This window comes from Lissotriton vulgaris, chromosome 5 (genome assembly GCF_964263255.1).
Source record: "Lissotriton vulgaris chromosome 5, aLisVul1.2, whole genome shotgun sequence".
Lineage (NCBI taxonomy): Eukaryota > Metazoa > Chordata > Amphibia > Caudata > Salamandridae > Lissotriton > Lissotriton vulgaris.
The window spans coordinates 1,996,511,675-1,996,533,758 of NC_141693.1; the positions used below are offsets into that span (position 1 = coordinate 1,996,511,675).

General features: G+C 48.4%; 1 protein-coding gene across 5 annotated transcripts in view; it reads left to right on the top strand.

Annotated features, from left to right (window-relative positions):
- Nucleotides 1–22,084, top strand: part of SETX (senataxin) — a 631,151-nt gene that overhangs the window by 154,089 nt on the left and 454,978 nt on the right. For all 5 annotated transcript variants that reach the window (XM_086924766.1, XM_086924768.1, XM_086924765.1 and 2 more), the window contains exon 3: nucleotides 11,477–11,687. In XM_086924766.1, the coding sequence (XP_086780892.1) occupies nucleotides 11,477–11,687 (211 nt within the window). The remainder of the gene's footprint in view (nucleotides 1–11,476; nucleotides 11,688–22,084) is intronic.

Here is a 22,084-nt window from a genome sequence, read left to right on the forward strand (position 1 = left end):
TTGACTTTGAGACACATTCAACACGTCTGTACTGCCCCACTGAAGGAGAATCCAACTAGGGTTGGAAATCTGAAGTGAGTGGCTCTGTTCTGACAGCACAGAACCGCAGATGGGGCACCCAGATCACCATCAATCCATGGTAGAAGTCGCTAGTCGCTCCTCAGGATCGCCAGTCATCACCATCATCAGCAATTCTCTGGACAACCCCAGCCCCAGTCATCACACACTCTGGCATCCTACCAGGTCCATCTCGAAGTCAGGTCCACTGCATGTAGTTTCAGCCTTCACACCTGCGTCCGCCTTTTTGTCTGGGCGGCCGCAGTGTCTGTATTCAAGCTCCACCGCAACGTAGGTAATCCACCTTGCAGCTTTCTGGTGACATCACAAGAGTCACAAAAAAGCTCAGAATGCCATTGTACCAAAGATCTGCTGCCGGTAGTTGCGCACTGCTCTAATCGATGTGCGGCTGCCGTTATATGCACCATGCCATAAGCCACCACTCTGTCCCAGTCAGGTCCACAGCCAAGCACCGGGCATTACGCCACCCCCGCTCAACCAACAAACAGTCAAGAGCAGGTCATGGGCTTCCCAGACATGGATACCAATAGGGTAACTTGAGCCATGCCAGGAAAAGTTGAGCAGCAGAGTCCCGTTCACTGGCGCATGCAGCTCATGCAGCCATCTTGACTCCAGGCAGGCCACGCCCTCGACAACTCTAATATGTACAATAGCAAGGGGCCTCAAATGTGAACCATGTGATAAGTGCAATCAGAAGGGACCTTACATTGTGAACTCTCACCAGTACAGAATGAAGGGACTTTACATGGTGGTAACCCTTTGGCAAATGCATTTGCAACGGGGTGTACTATGACCCTACTGACAAGAACAGTTGGGAGCGTTTTACCCAATGAACAAGTATGATAGAAAGGCACTTTTTGCACAATTGTGAGCTCTATGGCAAATACATTTGGAAGGGGTTTTATACTGTGTACACCATGCCAAACACAATAGTATGAGGATTCACATTGGTTTAAGAAAGGTCTAGTTTGCAATATTTACCGCAAGTAGCTTTATGATCAGTATTTATTTGTGTGTGAATTAAAGTACCTTTTTGATTTTATTTTTATAGTAAACGTGCTGCATTGATATGTTCATTGGGGAAGGCAGTGACGAGGTGTAGCAAAGGGAGGGCCCCTTTTTGCATGGTGCACTACGAATGACCTCACATATTAAATCACTCATGACACGGTCAGTGACATCACTTACATTTTGGTAAAGGCATATTCATAGTAAAAAATGAAGTCATAGAGACAGAGTTGTTGTTCCTGGTTCGTGGGAAAGGCATTTGTTGTAAATGCTTTCGTAGTTCCTTCATATCCCCTGTAACCAGTATGAGGAGAGAATATATGAAGTTTGATGCTGTCTGAATGCCCTGTTACATTACATCAGGGGTCTCCAAACCGGTCCTGGAGGGCAGGATCCATGCCAGATTTTAAAAATTACTAAATGTATCTCAATAGGATATCCAAAAAATCTGGCATGGATCCGGCCCTCCAGGACCGGTTTGGAGACCCCTGCATTACATGTTGGTATCCAGCCTTATCTAGGACACCTCGACTGCATACAGTAGATGCATTTTTGTGATGAATCATGAAGGATCTTGGCATTAATACCTGAGTGCCAGAATACATGGGCTAACCTTAACTTTGTGGTTTTCAGGGAGACTGGTTGATGATTATACATCGTGTTTAGGAGTTTCTTCTCTTCGTTTTTATTCCTGCACAATATGTTGGAAGGGTGTCGGGGAAGAAGTTGTTACTGGAGGATACAGGATCATGGTTCATAAATATTTGGCTTGCTTTCCTACTGATGGGTGGATTCATTGTACACCTTTAACACTTATACTTGACAAGTATCAATGAGCGGATCTTTATCATACTTCCTGCTGTTAAAACTAAATGAAATTACTGGTAAAAAAGTTGAAGCAGTGGCGAAATATTGATGTTTACGGCTTGTGTGCTGTAGATGCACATACTTTGCTTTCTCCTGCCATCTAGTTTTGGGTCCGAATGTTTGCAAGTTGTTTTTCTATGAAGAAGTATTTTCCAGTCACAAGGTAAGGTGACTCCTCCTTTTGCTGATAGTGCGCATGGGCATCGACTCCATTGTTAGATTGTTTAATTTCCGCCATCGGGTCAAATGTGTTTTGCGGCGCTCCGAGTCAAAATCGTCAATCTGGATACCTTCGGTTCAACAATTCACTTACTCTCGCCAGTATTGTTTTCGATCAAGTTTCCATCCTCTCTCTATCGAAAATTTCAGAAAACTTTCATTATCTAATAGAAAACTCCAACCGAGACCTTCAGGCCTAGCTCGTTTTATTCTATCTATTTCCAATCGTAGATCTATTATCGAGTCTTCTGCCAATGAAATGGACGCCATTTCTATTTTGTCCTCAATGCCATTCCAAACGACTGTGCACCGACCTTCATAAGGTCTGTAACCTCTGCCTCTCTCCAGAACATAGAGGGGAAGACTGCATTGCATGTCTATCATTCCTCTCCAAAAAGATTCTGTGGGACCGTCTGGCTCGATGAGCAGACATGCAGTGGCAGAGTATCGAGGACACCCCTGATATCGTCCGAAAAGATATCGAGCAAGAAGAGATGGAAGCGTCGGCAGCTGAAGAGGAAGAAGCCTTCTCCTTGTAGGACTCCGATTCAAGTTGGAGATTGAACTGGAGTCCCACGACTTTCCAGCTGGACAGCGTGCAGTGAGTAACAAAGTCCCTTTTCCCACTAAACCCACTCCAACCAAACAAAAGGCTATTGGGCCACCACTACCAATAGGCCATCGTAAGCAATGTGGGAGCAACATTACTTTAATATCTTTACAAATGGCACCCAGTTTGGTCCTACCACGTTTTGCCCATTTTAATTCACTTTGCACAATTTTGTTCTTGCACCACTGAGAAAATCTCTGTCCGTCCTCCCCACTCAATTTTTCCCAAAATCTTCTTAAGGCTTTTGCAGCCAATATATTCCATTAAATTATGCCAGTTTCTAATCTTAATGCTTGGATCATGGCAAAACTGGAAGGTGAGATTAAATACTTCAAACACTTTTTCTCCTAGTCATCCCACCTATTTTTACCAGGAACGTATAACAATTCGGCTTTGTATTGCAATTGCTGGGGGATCATTGCTACGTAAGCTTTTAGGGCTGGTCTGTATGACATTTCTCCGAAGGCCTTATTGATTTTTTTTCAGTCCACTCACCGAGGCAATAGCCCTGGCCTCCAGTCCCTCTAGGTGAATTTTCCATTTCAAGGACCGCTCGAACCAGACTCCAATAAACTTTTATTCGTTAACGAATTCAAGTCTCTCCGAGCTTAGGTGCCAATTAAATTTACTTTTGATCTTATCGAAGCAAAGCACCCTAGTTTTATCCATATTTACCACTAGTTTTTTCCACCTACCATAATCCTCAAATGTATCTAACTTCCTTTGCAGGCCTATTTCTGTCTGGTCTAAGATCACAAGATCGTCTGCATACAGAAGGCATGCCACATGTTTACTGTTCATTTTAGGAATAAATGCGTTTGCTGCAGCTAAGGTCACAGGCAGATCGGCGACAAATAAGGAGAAGAGTAATAGGGCTAATACACACCTCTGTCGCAACCATTATTTACTTGTATCTTTTGCGTTAAAGTCCCTGCAGTGTCCATAATGACCTGGGCCTAGTTACTCCTATATAGCTCCTGAATTAGTCTTAAGAGGACTTTTGGGATGTCTAATTTTTCCAATTACTCCCATAGGTGGTTTCTATCTACCAGATCAAAAGCTGCACGGAAGTCTACAAAGTGTCAAAATATGCTGCCCCGCTGCTCCACAGACTTGCATGCAATAGACCAAAGCGAAAAACAGTGGTCAATTGTCAAGTGCTGTTCCTTAAAACCCTCTGTTCTGGTGGTACTATGCCATTAAGATCATCCCATTCCTTTAACATTCCCAGGCTTCTTTAACATTCCCAGGATATAGAGGAGTTTCCAGTTGTGTTTTTGTCCCCTACCGGCCTGTCAGAGAAGGTCTAGTATTGCATCCAGAGCCTGTCTGGCGCAGGACACACAAGCAGAACTACACCAGGCTTCTGATAAGTCTGGAATAAGTGCATTTTTGATTTTTTAGGGGGCTGTTTTCCCTAAATGGGCAGCACCCCTTGCCTTGGAGTGTTTTGCTTGGAGAGGGGCTAGCGTGTTTGTGGTCCGTGTGTAAAATGTATATTGCTCCTGTTCACTGGGTAGCTTTTGATAGTGATCTGCAGCTATTTGTCTCACGTGGCAAGGTAAATTGTAATTCCACAAAACAGATTTTATTGGATTTTAGCATAATATTCAGGGTGTAGCATCCTGCATAAAGTAATAAATCATACAGCAAATACTTAGAAACAATGGATACACAAACATGTGGGACTTTAAAGTGTGCTTGTACTACAGACAGACATGAGCCATCCCAAGTCTCTCAGGTCATCTGACTTTGCACCCTGGTACTTGCAGTTTGATTTCCCCATTGTCATTTCACGGCTCCTAAGTTCCTGAATACAAAACACATGACTGCATGTGATGCTCATGCCGGATATGGTGCAAACACAGATATTTTGGAATAATATCTTGTTTAGGTCTCACCTAGGCAGCGCATGGGCTTTCTCTTCAATTCATGTTGTACCTACTCTGTGGTTTAGCAGCTTGCCCATCACTTTCTATTTGTTACTTCACAAGCCCTTCTAAAAGGCTTCTGTTTGGTATTATGTGTTCTTTGTCACTCCTTTTGATATCCTGATTTGATTAGAACCTTAATAAAGAGCTCAACTACCCATGGGCATCTAGGCGCTAGTAACCTGAAGTTCAACAAGGTTGCCAAAAGGAATGTATAGGCAAAGTTAGTTGATGAGCCAGGTTTTTAATGCCTTCCTAAAGGCTAGCAGTGTTGAGCTGTACTTTATGCCATATGGAGGCATGTTCCAAGTTTTAACAGTTCCTACCAGAAAACTTCTACTGCAACTCGCTTTTTTAAACCTGAGTGTTTGTAGAAGTTTGCAGTGAGCAGATCTTTCGGTTTCTGGCAGTTTAATACGACTTCAAATGTTTCTTCTGGTAGTAGGGACCAGATAAACGCTAGGCATTGGGATTTGAATTTGATCCTCTTGTTCACTGGGAGCCAGTGCAGGGTTCTCAATTTGTGAGACTGGCTAAAATTTCGTGCTGTCCAGCAGCAATGTAGCTGCTGCATTTTGAAGTTGCTGCAATTTTTGAAGGTGTTGCCCCTGGATACCTATATACAATGCATTACCGTAGTTCAATCTGGACAAGGCCAATGCCGTCACCAGAAGTTTTAATCTGTCCGAAGGAATGACAGGGTGAACTTTCCTGATCATCTTTAAAATAAATTAGATTGAGGAGGTGAGGGCACTAATCTGGTTTTGAAAGGTAAGCTGATCATTAAAGATAAAACCTAGATTTTTTGCCTTGTGGACAGGGACCGGAAGGTTTCCCAGGCTGGATGGTCACCATTTAGGTGACCAGAAAAAGGTATCTTGATCCCACCCATGGAGCTCTACCCTATTACTAGTAGGCTTTGACTTTTGGCCATTTGTGTTGGTTTCGGTGCACTATGTTGTTCATTGGTTTCTGCCCTTAACACCAGCCCATATATTTTCAGTCACTCTGTTCCTGTTTATCATCCCATTCGCTGTGACAAATGTCGCTCTGAGCTCCATTCTGTTTTGTCAACACATTTACCAGTTTTGTTTTACATTATGGGTTGTCATTTGGTTTTTACTTTCTTATTTTTTTTTAAATGTTGGCATGTGATGAAAGATCCTTCGCTCATTTTGATCCTCATAACGCTCATTTCAAGATAGTGCTTGCCTCCTTGTTTTGCCCTTTTCACAGCGACAAAGGGTGGATGGTTGTTTGAATGCCCAATATTGTTGTGATGCTCAAGACGCTTGAGGGCTAATAGGTTATGCGATTTGAAGATGGATCCATCTCCCTCTTCTGCTCCTCTGGCATATTGTAGTGACCTGAAAAGCGTTCATCTACCGCCAAAGTCATCTTAGCGGGTCGATGACCTTTGGTTTGATTGGGGATGCGGGCAATAGACACATGTACCTATTTCTAGGTTTCTTGCAAAACTGCAGCCACTTCTAGTCACCAGTTCTGTTTTTTGCCCCACACTATAACTAACTTGTTTCTGTACCAGGATTTTTTTTTTATTTTGAAGCGAATGTTTGATCCCACTATATTGGTTATACGATATCAGGCTGGACTATGCTACGTGTAAAGTGCTTGTCTCCCCATTTACTTTTCCTTTGCAGCCGGGTACTTATTGTCTGGCGTTGTTTTATCACCCCTACCAATGTAGCAGTTATTTAATACACCCCGCAGTCAGTTCGTCGGCACCCGCTTCTCCTGCTGTCCGTTTCTCATCCCCGTGTTGGTTAGCCTCTCCCCAAACACCTGCGCTGGTTTTAGACACATTGCACAGCAGAGCAGACTGCTGGGCTACATTGCTTAAAGGACCGTGCTAGGATACATTTTTGTTTTTCAATTTACACTTAAAGCTATGTTGCACAACAGCCCGCGCGCTGTGCACCTGTAAGAAAACATCAACAAACTGAATAGATCGTGCATAGGTGAAACCCATTGGCTTTGCCAATTCTTGATTTTTAAAGTCCCCTTTCTATGTGTAGATTGTGCTTTCAAGTTGCAGTAAACAAAGCCTTTTCTTTACACCAATAATGATCACATTTTTCTGTGATGTGCATTGAAACCAACAATAATGTATTGTCCCTCTCTCAGATACCATCCGTACTGTTTTATCAAAATTATATGTGTTGGTTCTTTTTTTTGTCAAAGATATTTTATTAGACTTTGTTCCAGACTCGTGCAAGAAGGCACTACAAAAGTTGGTGCAACGGCTAAGTGCAGCAGCCACAAAGGAAACCATCAGCTCTGATGCCTGCTTAGAAGGCCAGATAGAAGGCACAGCTGCTTAACAGACAGAGCTTTTCCATATTGCTGAATCAGGTAATAAGTTATCTATGCTGTAAAATTGCTAGTCAGCCAGACGCGACAACCGCCAAAGCCTCCTAAAACCGCGACAGCGCCTGCTCCAGAGATTGCCTCCAGAGTGCTAGAGAGGAATGCATTTGACTCAAAAGGGCGTGTCCCAACATGGGGCACCCGTGCATATGATAAAAACAATACAACAACCAAAAAGAAAACAAGCATTTACAATGCAACGGTTTTGCTTTGGAAAAGTTAGAGCTATTGGCATTGTAAATGACAATTTTTTTATTTGTTTTCTTTTTGAAAACCGATAAATAAATGGCATTTTCATTTACAATGCCAATAGCTTAATCTCTCGCAAATGCCACCCACACCCACACAGAGCCCCCCCCACACAGAGCCCCCCACACAGAGCCCCCCACACAGAGCCCCCCACACAGAGCCCCCCACACAGAGCCCCCCACACAGAGCCCCTCCACACAGAGCCCCCCCACACACACAGGGCCCCCCACACACACCCACAGAGCCCCCCACACACTGCGAGCCCCCCACACACCCACACAGAGCCCCCCCACACACCCACACAGAGCCCTCCCACACACCCACACAGAGCCCTCCCACACACCCACACAGAGCCCTCCCACACACCCACACAGAGCCCTCCCACACACCCACACAGAGCCCTCCCACAGCCCCCCCACACACCCACACAGAGCCCTCCCACACACCCACACAGAGCCCTCCCACACACCCACACAGAGCCCTCCCACACACCCACACAGAGCCCTCCCACACAGAGCCCTCCCACACATCCACACAGAGCCCTCCCACACACCCACACAGAGCCACCCACACCCCCACACACCCACACAGAGCCCCCCCACACACCCACACAGAGCCCCCCCACACACCCACACAGAGCCCCCCCACATACCCACCCACACAGAGCCCCCCACACAGAGCCCTCCACACACCCACACAGAGCCCTCCACACACCCACACAGAGCCCTCCACACACTGCGAGCCCCCCTGTGCAAGTTATACGCTGTTAGAGATGAACCGACCGCATAGGTAACCAACAGGTGTAAAAAGGACTTCAAAGGTGACAGACTGGGGAGAGATGATGATGTAGGAGTCAGAGAGAGAGAGGGATTGTGCAGATAAGAGGAGTGTGAAAAGGGTTGTACTCAGCAAGAAGTCTGAGAGGGAGTGTGTAGATAATGGGTAGGTTTGGGTGGGAGAAGCTCTTTGTGTAACATCAGGTGTACAAGGGATTGTACAGGCAACAAACAAGTATGAAAGGGGCTGCAATGAAGAGTGGGGTACATGTGCCATGGGGCCCCGCAGCGCCCAGGGCCAGCTCTTGACTGCCGGGGACAGCAGCACCCTTCAAAGAGTGGGCTACATGTGTTCTGGGCTTTCCCAAAGCGCCGTTCCGGGGCTGGGCTGTCTCACTCACCACTACCCCTCAGAGGAGTGGGGTACGTGTGTACTGGAGATCCCCTAAGCACTAGGCCATCTCTCTGCTGTCTCAGACGGCAGCCCCCTGGGGTATATAAGTACTGGAGACCTCTAAGCACTAGACCAGCTCGGGCTCCCTCAAACGGCAGCACGCCTGCGGAAGAGTGGGGCACGCGTGTTCTGGGGGCCCCCTGAGCACCGAGCCAGGCCTAGGGTGTCTCAGGCCACTTCACGCCTCGGGAGAGCGGAGAAGATGTGTTCTGGCGGCGCCTGAAACTCGCCTGTAACCCAGATACACTGCCCCTGACTTGACCTTAACTTGGCCGTCCACTGAGCCCCGGAGACAGCTCAGGGGGTTAACGCTCACGCAGCAGCGATCTACGTGTAACCACTGTGCTACGGATAGGAATCCTGCGTGATGGGCTCGTCCGTTCATTGCCCTCGGAGGGTTGTACTGTGACCATATCTGCTGCTGCTATCAGGCTTGGTGTGTGTACATTTAGTGAAGCGCCTAGACATTCCTGGATGGATATTGCACGCTATATAAACACAGCAATTGGTAGAGCGAGACTGCGTTGGGTATCCCAAGAGGAAACATGGAAATAACAACCCTGAATGAATGAAATACAGCAGCACCCTTCAAAGAGTGAGCTACATGTGTGCTGAGCTTTCCCTAAGCGCCGTGCTGGGGCTGGGCTGTCTCACTCACCAGTACCCCTCAGAGGAGTGGGGTACGTGTGTACTGGAGATCCCCTAAGCACTAGGCCATCTCTCTGCTGTCTCAGACGGCAGCCCCCTGGGGTATATAAGTACTGGAGACCTCTAAGCACTAGACCAGCTCGGGCTCCCTCAAACGGCAGCACGCCTGCGGAAGAGTGGGGCACGCGTGTTCTGGGGGCCCCCTGAGCACCGAGCCAGTCCTAGGGTTTCTCAGGCCACTTCACGCCTCGGGAGAGCGGAGAAGATGTGTTCTGGCGGCGCCTGAAACTCGCCTGTAACCCAGATACACTGCCCCTGACTTGACCTTAACTTGGCCGTCCACTGAGCCCCGGAGACAGCTCAGGGGGTTAACGCTCACGCAGCAGCGATCTACGTGTAACCACTGTGCTACGGATAGGAATCCTGCGTGATGGGCTCGGCCGTTCATTGCCCTCGGAGGGTTGTACTTTGACCATGTCTGCTGCCGCTATCCGTGTTGGTGTGTGTACATTTAGTGAAGCGCCTAGACAGTCCTGGATGGATACTGCACGCTCTATAAACACAACAATTAGTAGAGCGAGACTGCGTTGGGTATCCCAAGAGGAAACCTGGAAATAACCCTGAATGAATGAAATGAAGTCTGAAAGGGAGGCTGGGAGGAAGTGGTAGGAGTGTGGGGTATCGGGTATGTGTAAAACTGGAGGCTGGGCTGGGTTGAGAGTACGCGGCCGGCGGGTCAATGACACGGGACCTGTGTTTTCTTGTCTGCTGTCACATTCTAGGGGTCTCCGTCCCCAGTTCTTTCCCATCTCCTGCTATGAGGTAATGGGTTCCGGGCTGCGGCGGAAATCAAAGTGTGACTCTGAATGTGTGTTACCGTCGCCCTCTTCTCTCCGGGTACCTCTTGCATCTCGCACTGCCATACTCCCGGTCAGTCCCACGGCCTCCCTTGTCTTAGTCCCGGAACTGGAGACTTAGTGGCTGCGCACACTGTAAACAAGCATTTACAAGTGGTGCGGGAACAGGCACACGGAGAGCGGGAGGGGGGGGGTCGGCATCGGGATAAAAACAATAGTATTAATAAAAAATGCTGCTTACCTGATCAGCGGCCTCAGTGCACAGCCCTCCCCTGTAAATGAAGAAAACATGGCGAGACCAAAAAAAAAATTGCACACGCCCACCACCGCATGACGATTTCGAAAGGGGTGGAAAGCCTAAAATTTGCAGGAACGCCCCCGAATCTGCTCTCAGGATGACGAGCACATGTCTGTTCCAATGGCTAGCCTCCATTTATGGAGCTAGCCAATGGAAACAGAGGCGGGGACCAAAGCCACTCTACTTTTCTCATGAGGTTTTCCCTGCAGCTGCGCAGTGCGCAGCTCGCTAGTCAAAACCTAAAAAGAAGGGACAAAACCCCCCTTTACCCTCCCCCCATCCTACTCGTGACGGCGGCAATAAACAAATTGCTAGAAGACTAAATAATGTATAGGACAATATCAAAATTGAAAAAGATGAAGGGCTCTAATAGAAGGGCAAACTGCAGAAGGAGGTGGTTATTTTTTTTAATTGATTTATATTTCAAGCACATGGCGGCCACCTTTCGAGGGACATATTTTCTTTTAATCCCTTCTTTTATGCGGCCCAAAGTTAAAATAAAATAAAAAACATACCAGCTTGCCAAGGGCATATCTTTTGTCATTGCCAGTGCTTATTCTGTTTTCAAAGGAGCCTCCCTCTGATAAGTGATGTTAGTTTAAAAGTTAGATCATGTCTTACAGTGTATTCATTCGTGTGATTAAAGCTCAGTTTACTACAAAGACACGTGTCCCCAGGACGCATCTAGAGCACGGGTTCAGCTTACAGATCTGAGTAATGGTTTCAAAAACATAGCAGGGCCCTGCGCAGAATAAATGCATGCCATGCATGACCTGTAAAAGGGGCCATCCAATGAATCCCCTAGCTGAGGTCATCACCCACAGCAGCATTTCGGAATGCCAGCCGACGTCATCAAACAAAGCAGCGTTCCGGAACGCTAGCCGACGTCATCAAACAAAGCAGCGTTCCGGAACGCTAGTTGCTGGTGATTGCTGGAGACCCAGGACAGGTGGAAAGAGCTGTTTTCTCTACACTGGATAGCTGCTTTGATGCAGGCTTTCAAAAAGTACACACAAATTTGTTAAACAATAAAGTCATTGGTAACAATTGTTTGCAAAAAGTATAATATTTCTTGTTTGTATTTTGTTGCCAGGCCTTATGGGAGGCCGAAACGTCACGTCTCGTTGCCCAGTTTGAGAAGACTATGAAAGATGAGAGCATTGATGAAGAGGAGTTGCTCTTTGTGGAGGAAGATGGGGAGACCAAGCTGCCAGAGTTTGTGGGCCCAGAGTTTGAGAACAACCTGCGCGTACCTCTTCTGGAGGTTCTCAAGTATCCATACCTGCTGCTCGATGAACGGCTCAGTAAGTATCTCTCTCTAGACAATGCTGAGCTGTGTTGTTTTTTAGGTTGCTTAAGACATCTTGTGGACATCAGAAAGTTGACCTAGGAATACATTCTGCCCGTTTCATTTCATTGGCTTTGTGGTTTGTTACTCACATTTTCTGATTTTCTATTTGCTAGCTTTATTTGCTTTAGTCTGTCCAGCTCAAGTTCATCCCTTCTGTTGCCCAAACCTTGTTTACTGTGTTTTTCAACAAACCTGCTTTCTGTAAACGGGCCTTTAAGTCTTGTTCTTCTCTTGTCACATTTGCTGTGCATTCGAAGACAAAGGCCAGATGTCAAGCTGTCTCTTCCAGGGAGCTTGGTGTTTTTTTTCTCTCAGACTTCAAATTGAGAGCATTTATGTGACATGTTGGCTGGTGGGGGTCTACACCACTTCGGTCTGCGCCACTCTACTCTATGCTAGTGCACTCTACAATGTCCCATTCCACTCTTCACCGCTGCACTCTACACCACGCCACTTCACTCTATGCCAATGCACACTACAACACTACTCTACACCATTCCACGCCACTCTGAAACAATCTACTGTACTTCACTCTGTGCCACTGCACTTTACGCCACTCTACTCTGTACCACTGCAGTCAATGCTCCCAACTGTACTCCATAACACACTACACCACTGCGCCACTCCAATCTAAAACAACCTACTTTATGCCTCTGCACAACTCTAAACCACTGCACTCCACGCCAATTTACTCAACACCACTTTACTCCAAACCAATGCACCCTACACCATCGTACCTATGCCAGCTACTTTGCACCACTGTACTTTACACCACCATGTTCTACAACATTCTACTCTATGCCACTGCACTCTACGTCACTCTAAACCCTTGCGCTCTGTCATTGCACTCAGTGCCACTCTATTCTGTTGTGCTCCACTGTACTGTCACTGCTCTCTGCACAACTGCTCTGCGCCACTGCACTCTAGATGACTCTGCTTTGCACGATTGTACTCTACACTGCTTCACTCTTTGCCCCTGCACAGTATGCCACTCTACTCCACTGTACGCCAATGCACTATGCCACTCTGTTGCACTCTATCCCACTGCACCACTCTATCCCAATGGACTCCACACTCTACTCTGTACCACTCTGCCCTGCACCGCTCTGTTCTACACCACTCTGTTCTGCCTTTCACCACTCCGCTCTGGCCTTCACCACTCCGCTCTGCACCACTTCACTCGACTCTGCACTTTACTCTGTCACTTTACCTTGCATCACTGCTCTCTCCACCATTGAACTCTACGCCACTCTACTCTGCATCTCTTCATTCTGCTCCACTATACTCTATGCCTATCCACTCTGAGCCACTCTAATTTACTCTGCACCACTGCACTCTTCGACACACTACTCTATACCATTGCACTCTCCGCCACTTCACTCTACTCTGAAACACTTTACTCTATGCCACTGCAGTCTACACCACTTCACACCCCTACATTTTATACCACTGTACTTTAGGCCTATGCTCTCTACACCACTTTACTCAAAACCAAAACGCTCTATGCCACTGCACTCTGTACCAATCTACTCTGCACCACTGCACTCTACACCTTTGCACTCTGCACAACTCTACGATACTTTACTGCACTAAACTCTATGCCACTTAACTCTGTCACTCAACTCCCCACCACTTTACTGTACTCTGCTCCAATGCACTCCATGACGCTGTAATCTACTGTACACCACTGCCGCCTACGACACTGCACTGTACACTACTCTATGCCACTCCACTCCACTATGCAACACTGCACTCTATGCCACTCTAATCTAGTCTGCACCACTGTACACTAACCTGCACCACTCCATTCTACACCACTCCATTCTACACCACTTCATTCTACACCACTTCACTCTGCTGTAAAACAATCCCCTCTATGCCATTCTGCGCCACTCAATGCCACTGCAATCGATGCTGTGCCACTCTACGCCATGCCACTGCACTCTACCCTTCAGCAATGCCCTACTCTTTAATAATCTACTCTATGCGACTGCACTTTACTGCACTTCAGTTTGCGCTATTCCACTGTACTCTAAACGACTGTAATTCACGCCAATGGCCTCAACACTACTTTACTCAAAATCAGTGCACCATACGCCACTGCACCTTTGCCAACTACTTTGCACCACAGTACTTTACGTCACTTTATTCTACAACATTCTACTCCCTACCGATGCACACCATATCACTCTACACCACTTTGTGATCTACATCACTGCACTCTGCACGACTCTACAGTGCCCCTCTCTATGACACTGCAGATCTTGCAGAGTATGACCCTGCACTCTGACACTCTACTCTGCATGACTGCATTCTGCCACTGCACCCTACTTTGCACCAAACCGCTCTATGGCACTTCACTCTACGCCACTCTACTCTACCCTGTGCCGTTCTACTCTGAACCAGTTTTCTCTATGCTACTGCACTCTACGCTACTGTACATCACTCTACACCACTCTGTGCCACTTTACTCAAAACCAATGCACTCTATACCAATCTACTCTACGCCACTGTACTTTATGCCATTTCACTCCGCCACTGTACTCCACTCTACGACACTCCTTTACATGATACTCCTCTATGTGATGCTCTACTACACTAAACTCTGGATCCCCTCCATTGCGGTCGCTCACCCTGCACTCGGCTAGCACTACGGAGGCTTCTCTTCCAGCTGCCTGCCTGTCCTGAGACCTGCTGCCTGCCTGCCCTGACACAGCGCACTGCGCTATCTAAAGCGGGATCTAAACTCTGGATCCCCTCCATTGCGGTCGCTCACCCTGCACTCGGCTAGCACTACGGAGGCTTCTCTTCCAGCTGCCTGCCTGTCCTGAGACCTGCTGCCTGCCTGCCCTGACACAGCGCACTGCGCTATCTAAAGCGCCTGGTATCGTTATCAATCAATTTAAAAGCGCTGTTTATGCTACATTGTATGCGCGCGCTATCGCTCTATCTAGCATTTAACTGATTTGCATACAGAGCATTGTAGTGCAGCTAAGGAGCGGGACTTTATACTTTATTAGTATACCTCACTCGAACTCAAAACCCAGCTCTGCCCCAGTTTCGATTTTAATAGCGAACGGCCATCTTATTGTTTATTTTCATTGGCCCGTGGCTCCTCCCCGCTCCCCGCCTCCCAGCTGACCCTCCCACGCTCCGCCCCCTCCATTATCCATTTATAGCGGATGTCCCAACGCGCAGCGTCCACGCGCTACGTACACGCCGAAGGTGCGCCAAAGGTAAGCCCGTCTACGCCCGTCCGCGCCTGGACCGCGCCCAGTGCCAGAGCCCCTGCCCTCGCGTTCACTTCACCTACAACAAGCCTAAACCCACCAACCACCTCCAACCAACTCTGCAAAGAAACTGGAACAAAATCACCACGGACCAGATCTCCGCATCGCTCCTTCTAAACACCCCAGCCCACTCTTCTAACGCAAACGAAGCCGCCGCCAACCTCACCCTATGGTTATCCAACACCGACACCTTAGCACCACTGAAAAAACGTCACAGCAAACCTTGCAGCAAAAAGGCCTCATGGTTCAACGATGATCTTAAGAAGTCCAAGAAACTCTGCCGCTCCCTTGAAAAGGCCTGGAAAAAAGACCCAACCACTAGCACCAAGGACGCCTTCAAAAACGCCACCCGCACTCACCACCAACTAATCCGTAAGGCCAAGAAAACAGCATTCAAGGATCGACTTGACAATAACGCCCACAACAGCAAGGAACTTTTCAACATCGTCAAGGAATTTTCCAACCCCTCGGCCAACTCCAACGACATCACCCCCTCTCAAGCCCTCTGCGACTCCCTAGCCTCATTCTTCCACAACAAGATTGCAGACATCCACAACAGCTTTGACAACCAACCCGGAGCCCAACCCACCCAACCACATGCTGAACATTCTCCCCCCGTGAACACCCTTAACGACTGGAACCCAATCTCCACTGAGGACACAATCCGCCTGATGAATTCCATCCACTCAGGATCCCCCACTGACCCATGTCCTCACCACATCTTCAACAAAGCAGACTCCGTCATAGCACCGCACCTCCGAGACGTCATCAACTGCTCCTTCAACTCCGCCACCTTCCCGGAAGACTGGAAACACGCTGAACTCACCGCCCTTCTGAAAAAACCCACAGCGGACCCCACCGAACTCAAAAATTACCGCCCCATCTCGCTCCTTCCATTCCCGGCCAAAGTCATCGAGAAAGCTGTCAACAACCAGCTCGCCGCCTTCCTCGAAGCCAACAAATCCCTCGACTCCTCACAATCTGGCTTCCGAGCAAAACACAGCACTGAGACCGCCCTCATCGCAGCAACAGACGACATTCGAACTCTACTGGACAATGGAGACACAGTCGCCCTCATCCTCCTTGACCTCTCTGCAGCATTCGACACAGTCTGCCACAGCACCCTTTTACAACGCCTCAATAACATCGGAATCCAAGGAAAAGCACTTGAATGGATCACCTCGTTCCTCACCGGAAGAACCCAGAGAGTCCGCCTCCCACCATTCAAGTCCGAGGCCACTGAAGTCATCTGTGGCGTACCACAAGGATCCTCACTCAGCCCCACCCTCTTCAACGTATACATGAGCCCCCTCGCGGCCATCGCCCGCCAACACAACCTCAACATCATCTCTTACGCGGATGACACTCAACTAATCCTTTCTCTCACCAATGACCCCAGCACCGCCAAAACTAACCTACACGAAGGAATGAAAGAAGTTGCCGAATGGATGAAACAAAGCCGTCTGAAACTGAACTCAGACAAAACAGAAGTCCTCATCTTAGGTACCTCCCCCTCTGCATGGGACGACTCCTGGTGGCCGGAAGCCCTCGGAAAAGCACCCATCCCGACAGACCACGCACGGAACCTAGGCATCATCCTGGATTCTTCACTCTCAATGAACAGACAAGTCAGCGCCGTATCCTCTTCCTGCTTCAACATTCTTCGCATGCTCAGAAAAACATTTCGCTGGATCCCCACCGAAACAAGGAAAACAGTCACCCATGCTCTGGTCACGAGCCGACTGGACTACGGAAACACCATCTACGCAGGCACTACCGCCAAACTCCAGAAGAAACTCCAACGAATCCAAAACGCCTCAGCCAGGATCATATTAGACATCCCACGCAACGAACACATCTCTGGTCACCTTAAAGACCTCCACTGGCTACCCGTCAATAAGAGAATCACTTTCCGACTGCTAACCCACGCACACAAATCACTCTACGACATCGGACCAGAATGCCTCAACTCACGACTGTCCTTCTACACCCCCTCCCGCCAACTACGCTCTTCCAGCCAAGCCCTCGCCACTGTACCTCGCATCAACAAGACCACCATGGGAGGCAGATCCTTCTCATACCTGGCTGCTAAAACATGGAACTCACTCCCCGCTTACCTTCGCCTTACCCAGAACCACCTAGCATTCAGAAAGCAACTTAAAACGTGGATATTTGACAAGTAATCCTCCTCCCCTTTCTAAGCGCCTTGAGACCCTCTGGGTATGTAGTGCGCTATATAAATTCCCCTGACTTGACTTGACTTGACTACGATGCCGCCACCCTCCTAGCCCTTAATCCCGGTCGCGCCCCCAACTGCGTCCAAGCCGCTCCTGGACACACCCATGGACCTTTCTCTTGCTACTCCTGCAAATTCATTGGCACCGACAACATCTCCGCTACAACCACACCACAGATTCCCGACCCCAACCACCTACAATGCATCCTGCTCAACACCCGCTCGGTCCACAGGCATGCCATTGACCTCTGGAATCTACTAGACACCATCTCTCCAGACATCGCCTTCCTTACAGAAACATGGATGAACGCTTCCTCAGCCCCAGACATCACCATTGCCATCCCTGAAGACTATAAGATCACACGCAAGGACCGTACCAGCCACACAGGAGGAGGAATCGCTATCGTTCATAAAAAATCAATCCACATCTCAACCAGCTCTGACGTCAACCTCGCCAACTCTGAACACCTTCACTTCCAGATCCACATCGACCCCAAGACCACACTCAGAGGCACCCTCCTTTACAGACCACCAGGACCCCGCGCAAAATTCAGTAAAGACATCACGGACTTCATCACTCCACACGCGCTCCCCTCCAAAGATTACATCCTTCTGGGAGACCTCAACTTTCACCTTGAAAAGAACAACGACCGCAACACCACCGCCCTCTTGGACAACCTCGCCAACCTCGGACTTAAACAACTGGTCACTTCCCCCACCCACATCGCAGGTCACACACTCGACCCCATCTTCACCTCCAGCAATCATGTCTCCTTCAGCCACACTACGGATCTCCTCTGGACTGACCACAGCTGCGTTCACTTCACCTACAACAAGCCTAAACCCATCAACCACCTCCAACCAACTCTGCAAAGAAACTGGAACAAAATCACCATCGACCAGATCTCCTCATCGCTCCTACTAAACACCCCAGCCCACTCTTCTAACCCTGACCAAGCCGCCGCCAACTTCACCCTATGGCTATCCAACACCGCCGACATCCTAGCACCACTGAAAAAACGTCAACGCAAACCTGGCAGCAAGAAGGCCTCATGGTTCAACGATGATCTTAAGAAGTCCAAGAAACTCTGCCGATCCCTTGGCCTGGAAAAAAGACCTGGAAAAAAGACCCAACCACTATCACCAAGGACTCCTTCAAAAACGCCACCCGCACACACCACCAACTAATCCGAAAGGCCAAGAAAACAGCATTCAAGGATCGACTAGACAACAACGCCCACAACAGCAAGGAACTTTTCAACATCGTCAAAGAATTCACCAACCCCTCGGCCAACTCCAACGACATCACCCCTTCTCAAGCCCTCTGCGACTCCCTGGCTTTATTCTTCCACAACAAAATTGCGGACATCCACAACAGCTTCGACAACCAACCCGGAAACCAACCCACCCTACCATCTGCTGTCCATCTTCCCCCCGTAAACACCCTTAACGACTGGAACCCAATCTCCACTGAGGACACCATCCGCCTGATGAACTCTATCCACTCAGGATCCCCCACAGACCCATGTCCTCACCACATCTTCAACAAAGCAGACTCCGTCATAGCACCGCACCTCCGAGACGTCATCAACTGCTCCTTCAACTCCGCCACCTTCCCGGAAAGCTGGAAACACGCTGAACTCACCGCCCTTCTGAAAAAACCCACAGCGTACCCCACCGAACTCAAAAATTACCGCCCCCATGTCGCTCCTTCCTTTCCCAGCCAAAGTCATCGAGAAAGCTGTCAACAACCAACTCGCCGCCTTCCTCGAAGCCAACAAATCCCTCGACTCCTCACAATCTGGCTTCCGAGCAAAACACAGCACTGAGACCGCCCTCATCGCAGCAACAGACGACATTCGAACTCTACTGGACAATGGAGACACAGTCGCCCTCATCCTCCTTGACCTCTCTGCAGCCTTCGACACAGTCTGCCACAGCACCCTTTTACAACGCCTCAGAAACATCAGTATACAAGGAAAAGCACTTGAATGGATCACCTCGTTCCTCACCGGAAGAACCCAGAGAGTCCGCCTTCCACCATTCAAGTCCGAGGCCACTGAAGTCATCTGTGGCGTACCACAAGGATCCTCACTCAGTCCCACCCTCTTCAACGTATACATGAGCCCCCTTGCGGCCATCGCTCGCCAACACAACCTCAACATCATCTCCTACGCGGATGACACTCAACTGATCCTTTCTCTCACCAATGACCCCAGCACCGCCAAAACAAACCTACACGAAGGAATGAAAGAAGTTGCCGAATGGATGAAACAAAGCCGTCTGAAACTGAACTCAGATAAAACAGAAGTCCTCATCTTAGGTACATCCCCCTCTGCATGGGACAACTCTTGGTGGCCGGAAGCCCTTGGAAAAGCACCCATCCCGACAGACCACGCACGGAACCTAGGCGTTATCCTGGACTCTTCACTCTCAATGAACAGACAAGTCAACGCCGTATCCTCATCCTGCTTCAACATTCTTCGCATGCTCAAAAAAACATTTCGCTGGATCCCCACCGAAACAAGGAAAACAGTCACCCATGCTCTGGTCACGAGCCGACTGGACTACGGAAACACCCTCTACGCAGGTACTACCGCTAAACTCCAGAAGAAACTCCAACGAATCCAAAACGCCTCAGCCAGGATCATATTAGACATCCTGCGTCACGAACACATCTCTGGCCGCCTGAAAGACCTCCACTGGCTACCCGTCAATAAGAGGATCACTTTCCGACTGCTAACCCACGCACACAAATCACTCTACGACATCGGACCAGAATGCCTCAACTCACGACTGTCCTTCTACACCCCCTCCCGCCAACTACGTTCTTCCAGCCAAGCCCTCGCCACTGTACCCCGCATCAACAAGACCACCATGGGAGGCAGATCCTTCTCATACCTGGCAGCTAAAACATGGAACTCACTCCCCACCTACCTTCGTCTTACCCAGAACCACCTAGCATTTAGAAAGCAACTTAAAACGTGGATATTTGACAAGTAATCCTCCTCTCCTCCCTAAGCGCCTTGAGACCCTCTGGGTATGTAGTGCGCTATATAAATTCTCTGACTTGACACTGACACTTTACTCCACTCTATACCACTTCACACCACTCTATGCATTTCGAAGACACTACCCCACTCATCTCTACGCAACTCATTCTGTTACTCCAAGCCACTTTACTCCACTCTTTTCTATGACACGTTACTCTGTTCCACGCCAATTTACTCCACTGTACGCCACTCTACTCTACAACACTCCACTCCATCCACAACACTGTACACTACTCCATGACGCTCCACACCACTCAACTTTACTGTATGCCACTCCATGCCACTCTACGCCTCTCTGTAAGGCTCCACTCTACTTTACGATACACCACTCTACATTACCCTACTAACTGAACAGCAGCTGCTCTGGTGTACAACATTGCTAAAACATACTGGCAAAGCCTAACGTAGGCAAGACCAATTGGCTTTGCCAATGCTTTTTATTATAGGGTTGGAAATGCTGCACAGATGTGTGGAGTACTGACCACCCCTGGTTTTGCATATCTGACTTCTCAGGCAATGAGTTCAGAACACGTTCCCCACATTCACAGGTAGCGTGGTCCCAGTGATATCTGGGTTAGTCAGATGCAATTGTTTGTTGCAAGGGTAGCGCAAGTATTTAGAATGTTGGTTGACGTCAGTTGGGTTAGTGCTGGCTGTGGGCAGACAGTTACTGCTTGTTCTCCTGAATGAACCAGGAGTAAACCTTCAACTGGTGTAATTAACCACAATTTTGGTGACAAGTTACTTTACCTACTTTATGCTTACCTGAGTGGTACTAGTTGTTGTGGCCATCATTTATTGCAGTCAGAATCCTCAACATTTTGTAGGATGGCGACATTTAGTGATACAGCGTGTCTGGCCTTTCCTCAGCTATTTAACTGTGTGCTGCTATGTCGGGGATTTTGGAACTGGAAGTACTTAATTTTAAGGAGAGCAAGTGTTGGTCAGTGGTACCGTGTCCCATGTGTGAGCCTGCAGGATACCAGCTCAAGCAGTACCTCTTGTCTCGTGTGCAAGCCTGCAGCAGATCAGCTCTTTGTGTGAGCCTATGTGCACATGTATAGCTTTGTAACATCAACTGATAGATGCGTGATGGTCACATAGTCATGTTGCATGTACAACCAATTTTGATTAAGCTCATTGTGTGCAACGTCGTGGCGATCTTGAAATCCAGCGGTGACGTGTTGCTGTTCTCTCTGCTTGGCTTGCAAATTTACAGTGATGCGCACACCTGAGTGCATGACTGTTACCGATTGTGACTTAATCCAATAGTGCCATACGTGGAGTGCATCTTTCCTCATGGTGCTTTGCGGTGACACGCACACCATTTTATTGAGATAATAATTGTGTGGGCCCACTCCGGACCTTGTAGTTGATAGTAATTGGTATATAGCAGGGCATCGAGATGGGGGTCGGAAAGGGGGGTCTTGGGGGGAGCAGCCTTCCATAGAGCCAGCCTTTAGGGATAATTGGGGTGGCTTCCGATCATAAATAGGTTTAGCTGCCTGGATATGGTGCATTGACATACAAAATCACCAAGTCTCTTAAATAAGGGGAAAGTGGTTCCTACAGCTGCGAACAATTCTGATACTGGGAAAGTGGACCTTATAGCTGCCAACAACTCTGATAGCAGCGGGACTATAGCTACCCTACAAACAAAGTTTTTGAGGGGCAGTGGTGGCAGTAATTCACCCCTGAAATTAGCTACTTCCTTAGAAACAATTAGCAAGCCTATTCCCATTGCGCAGGGTGGGAATAATGGAGTTACCCC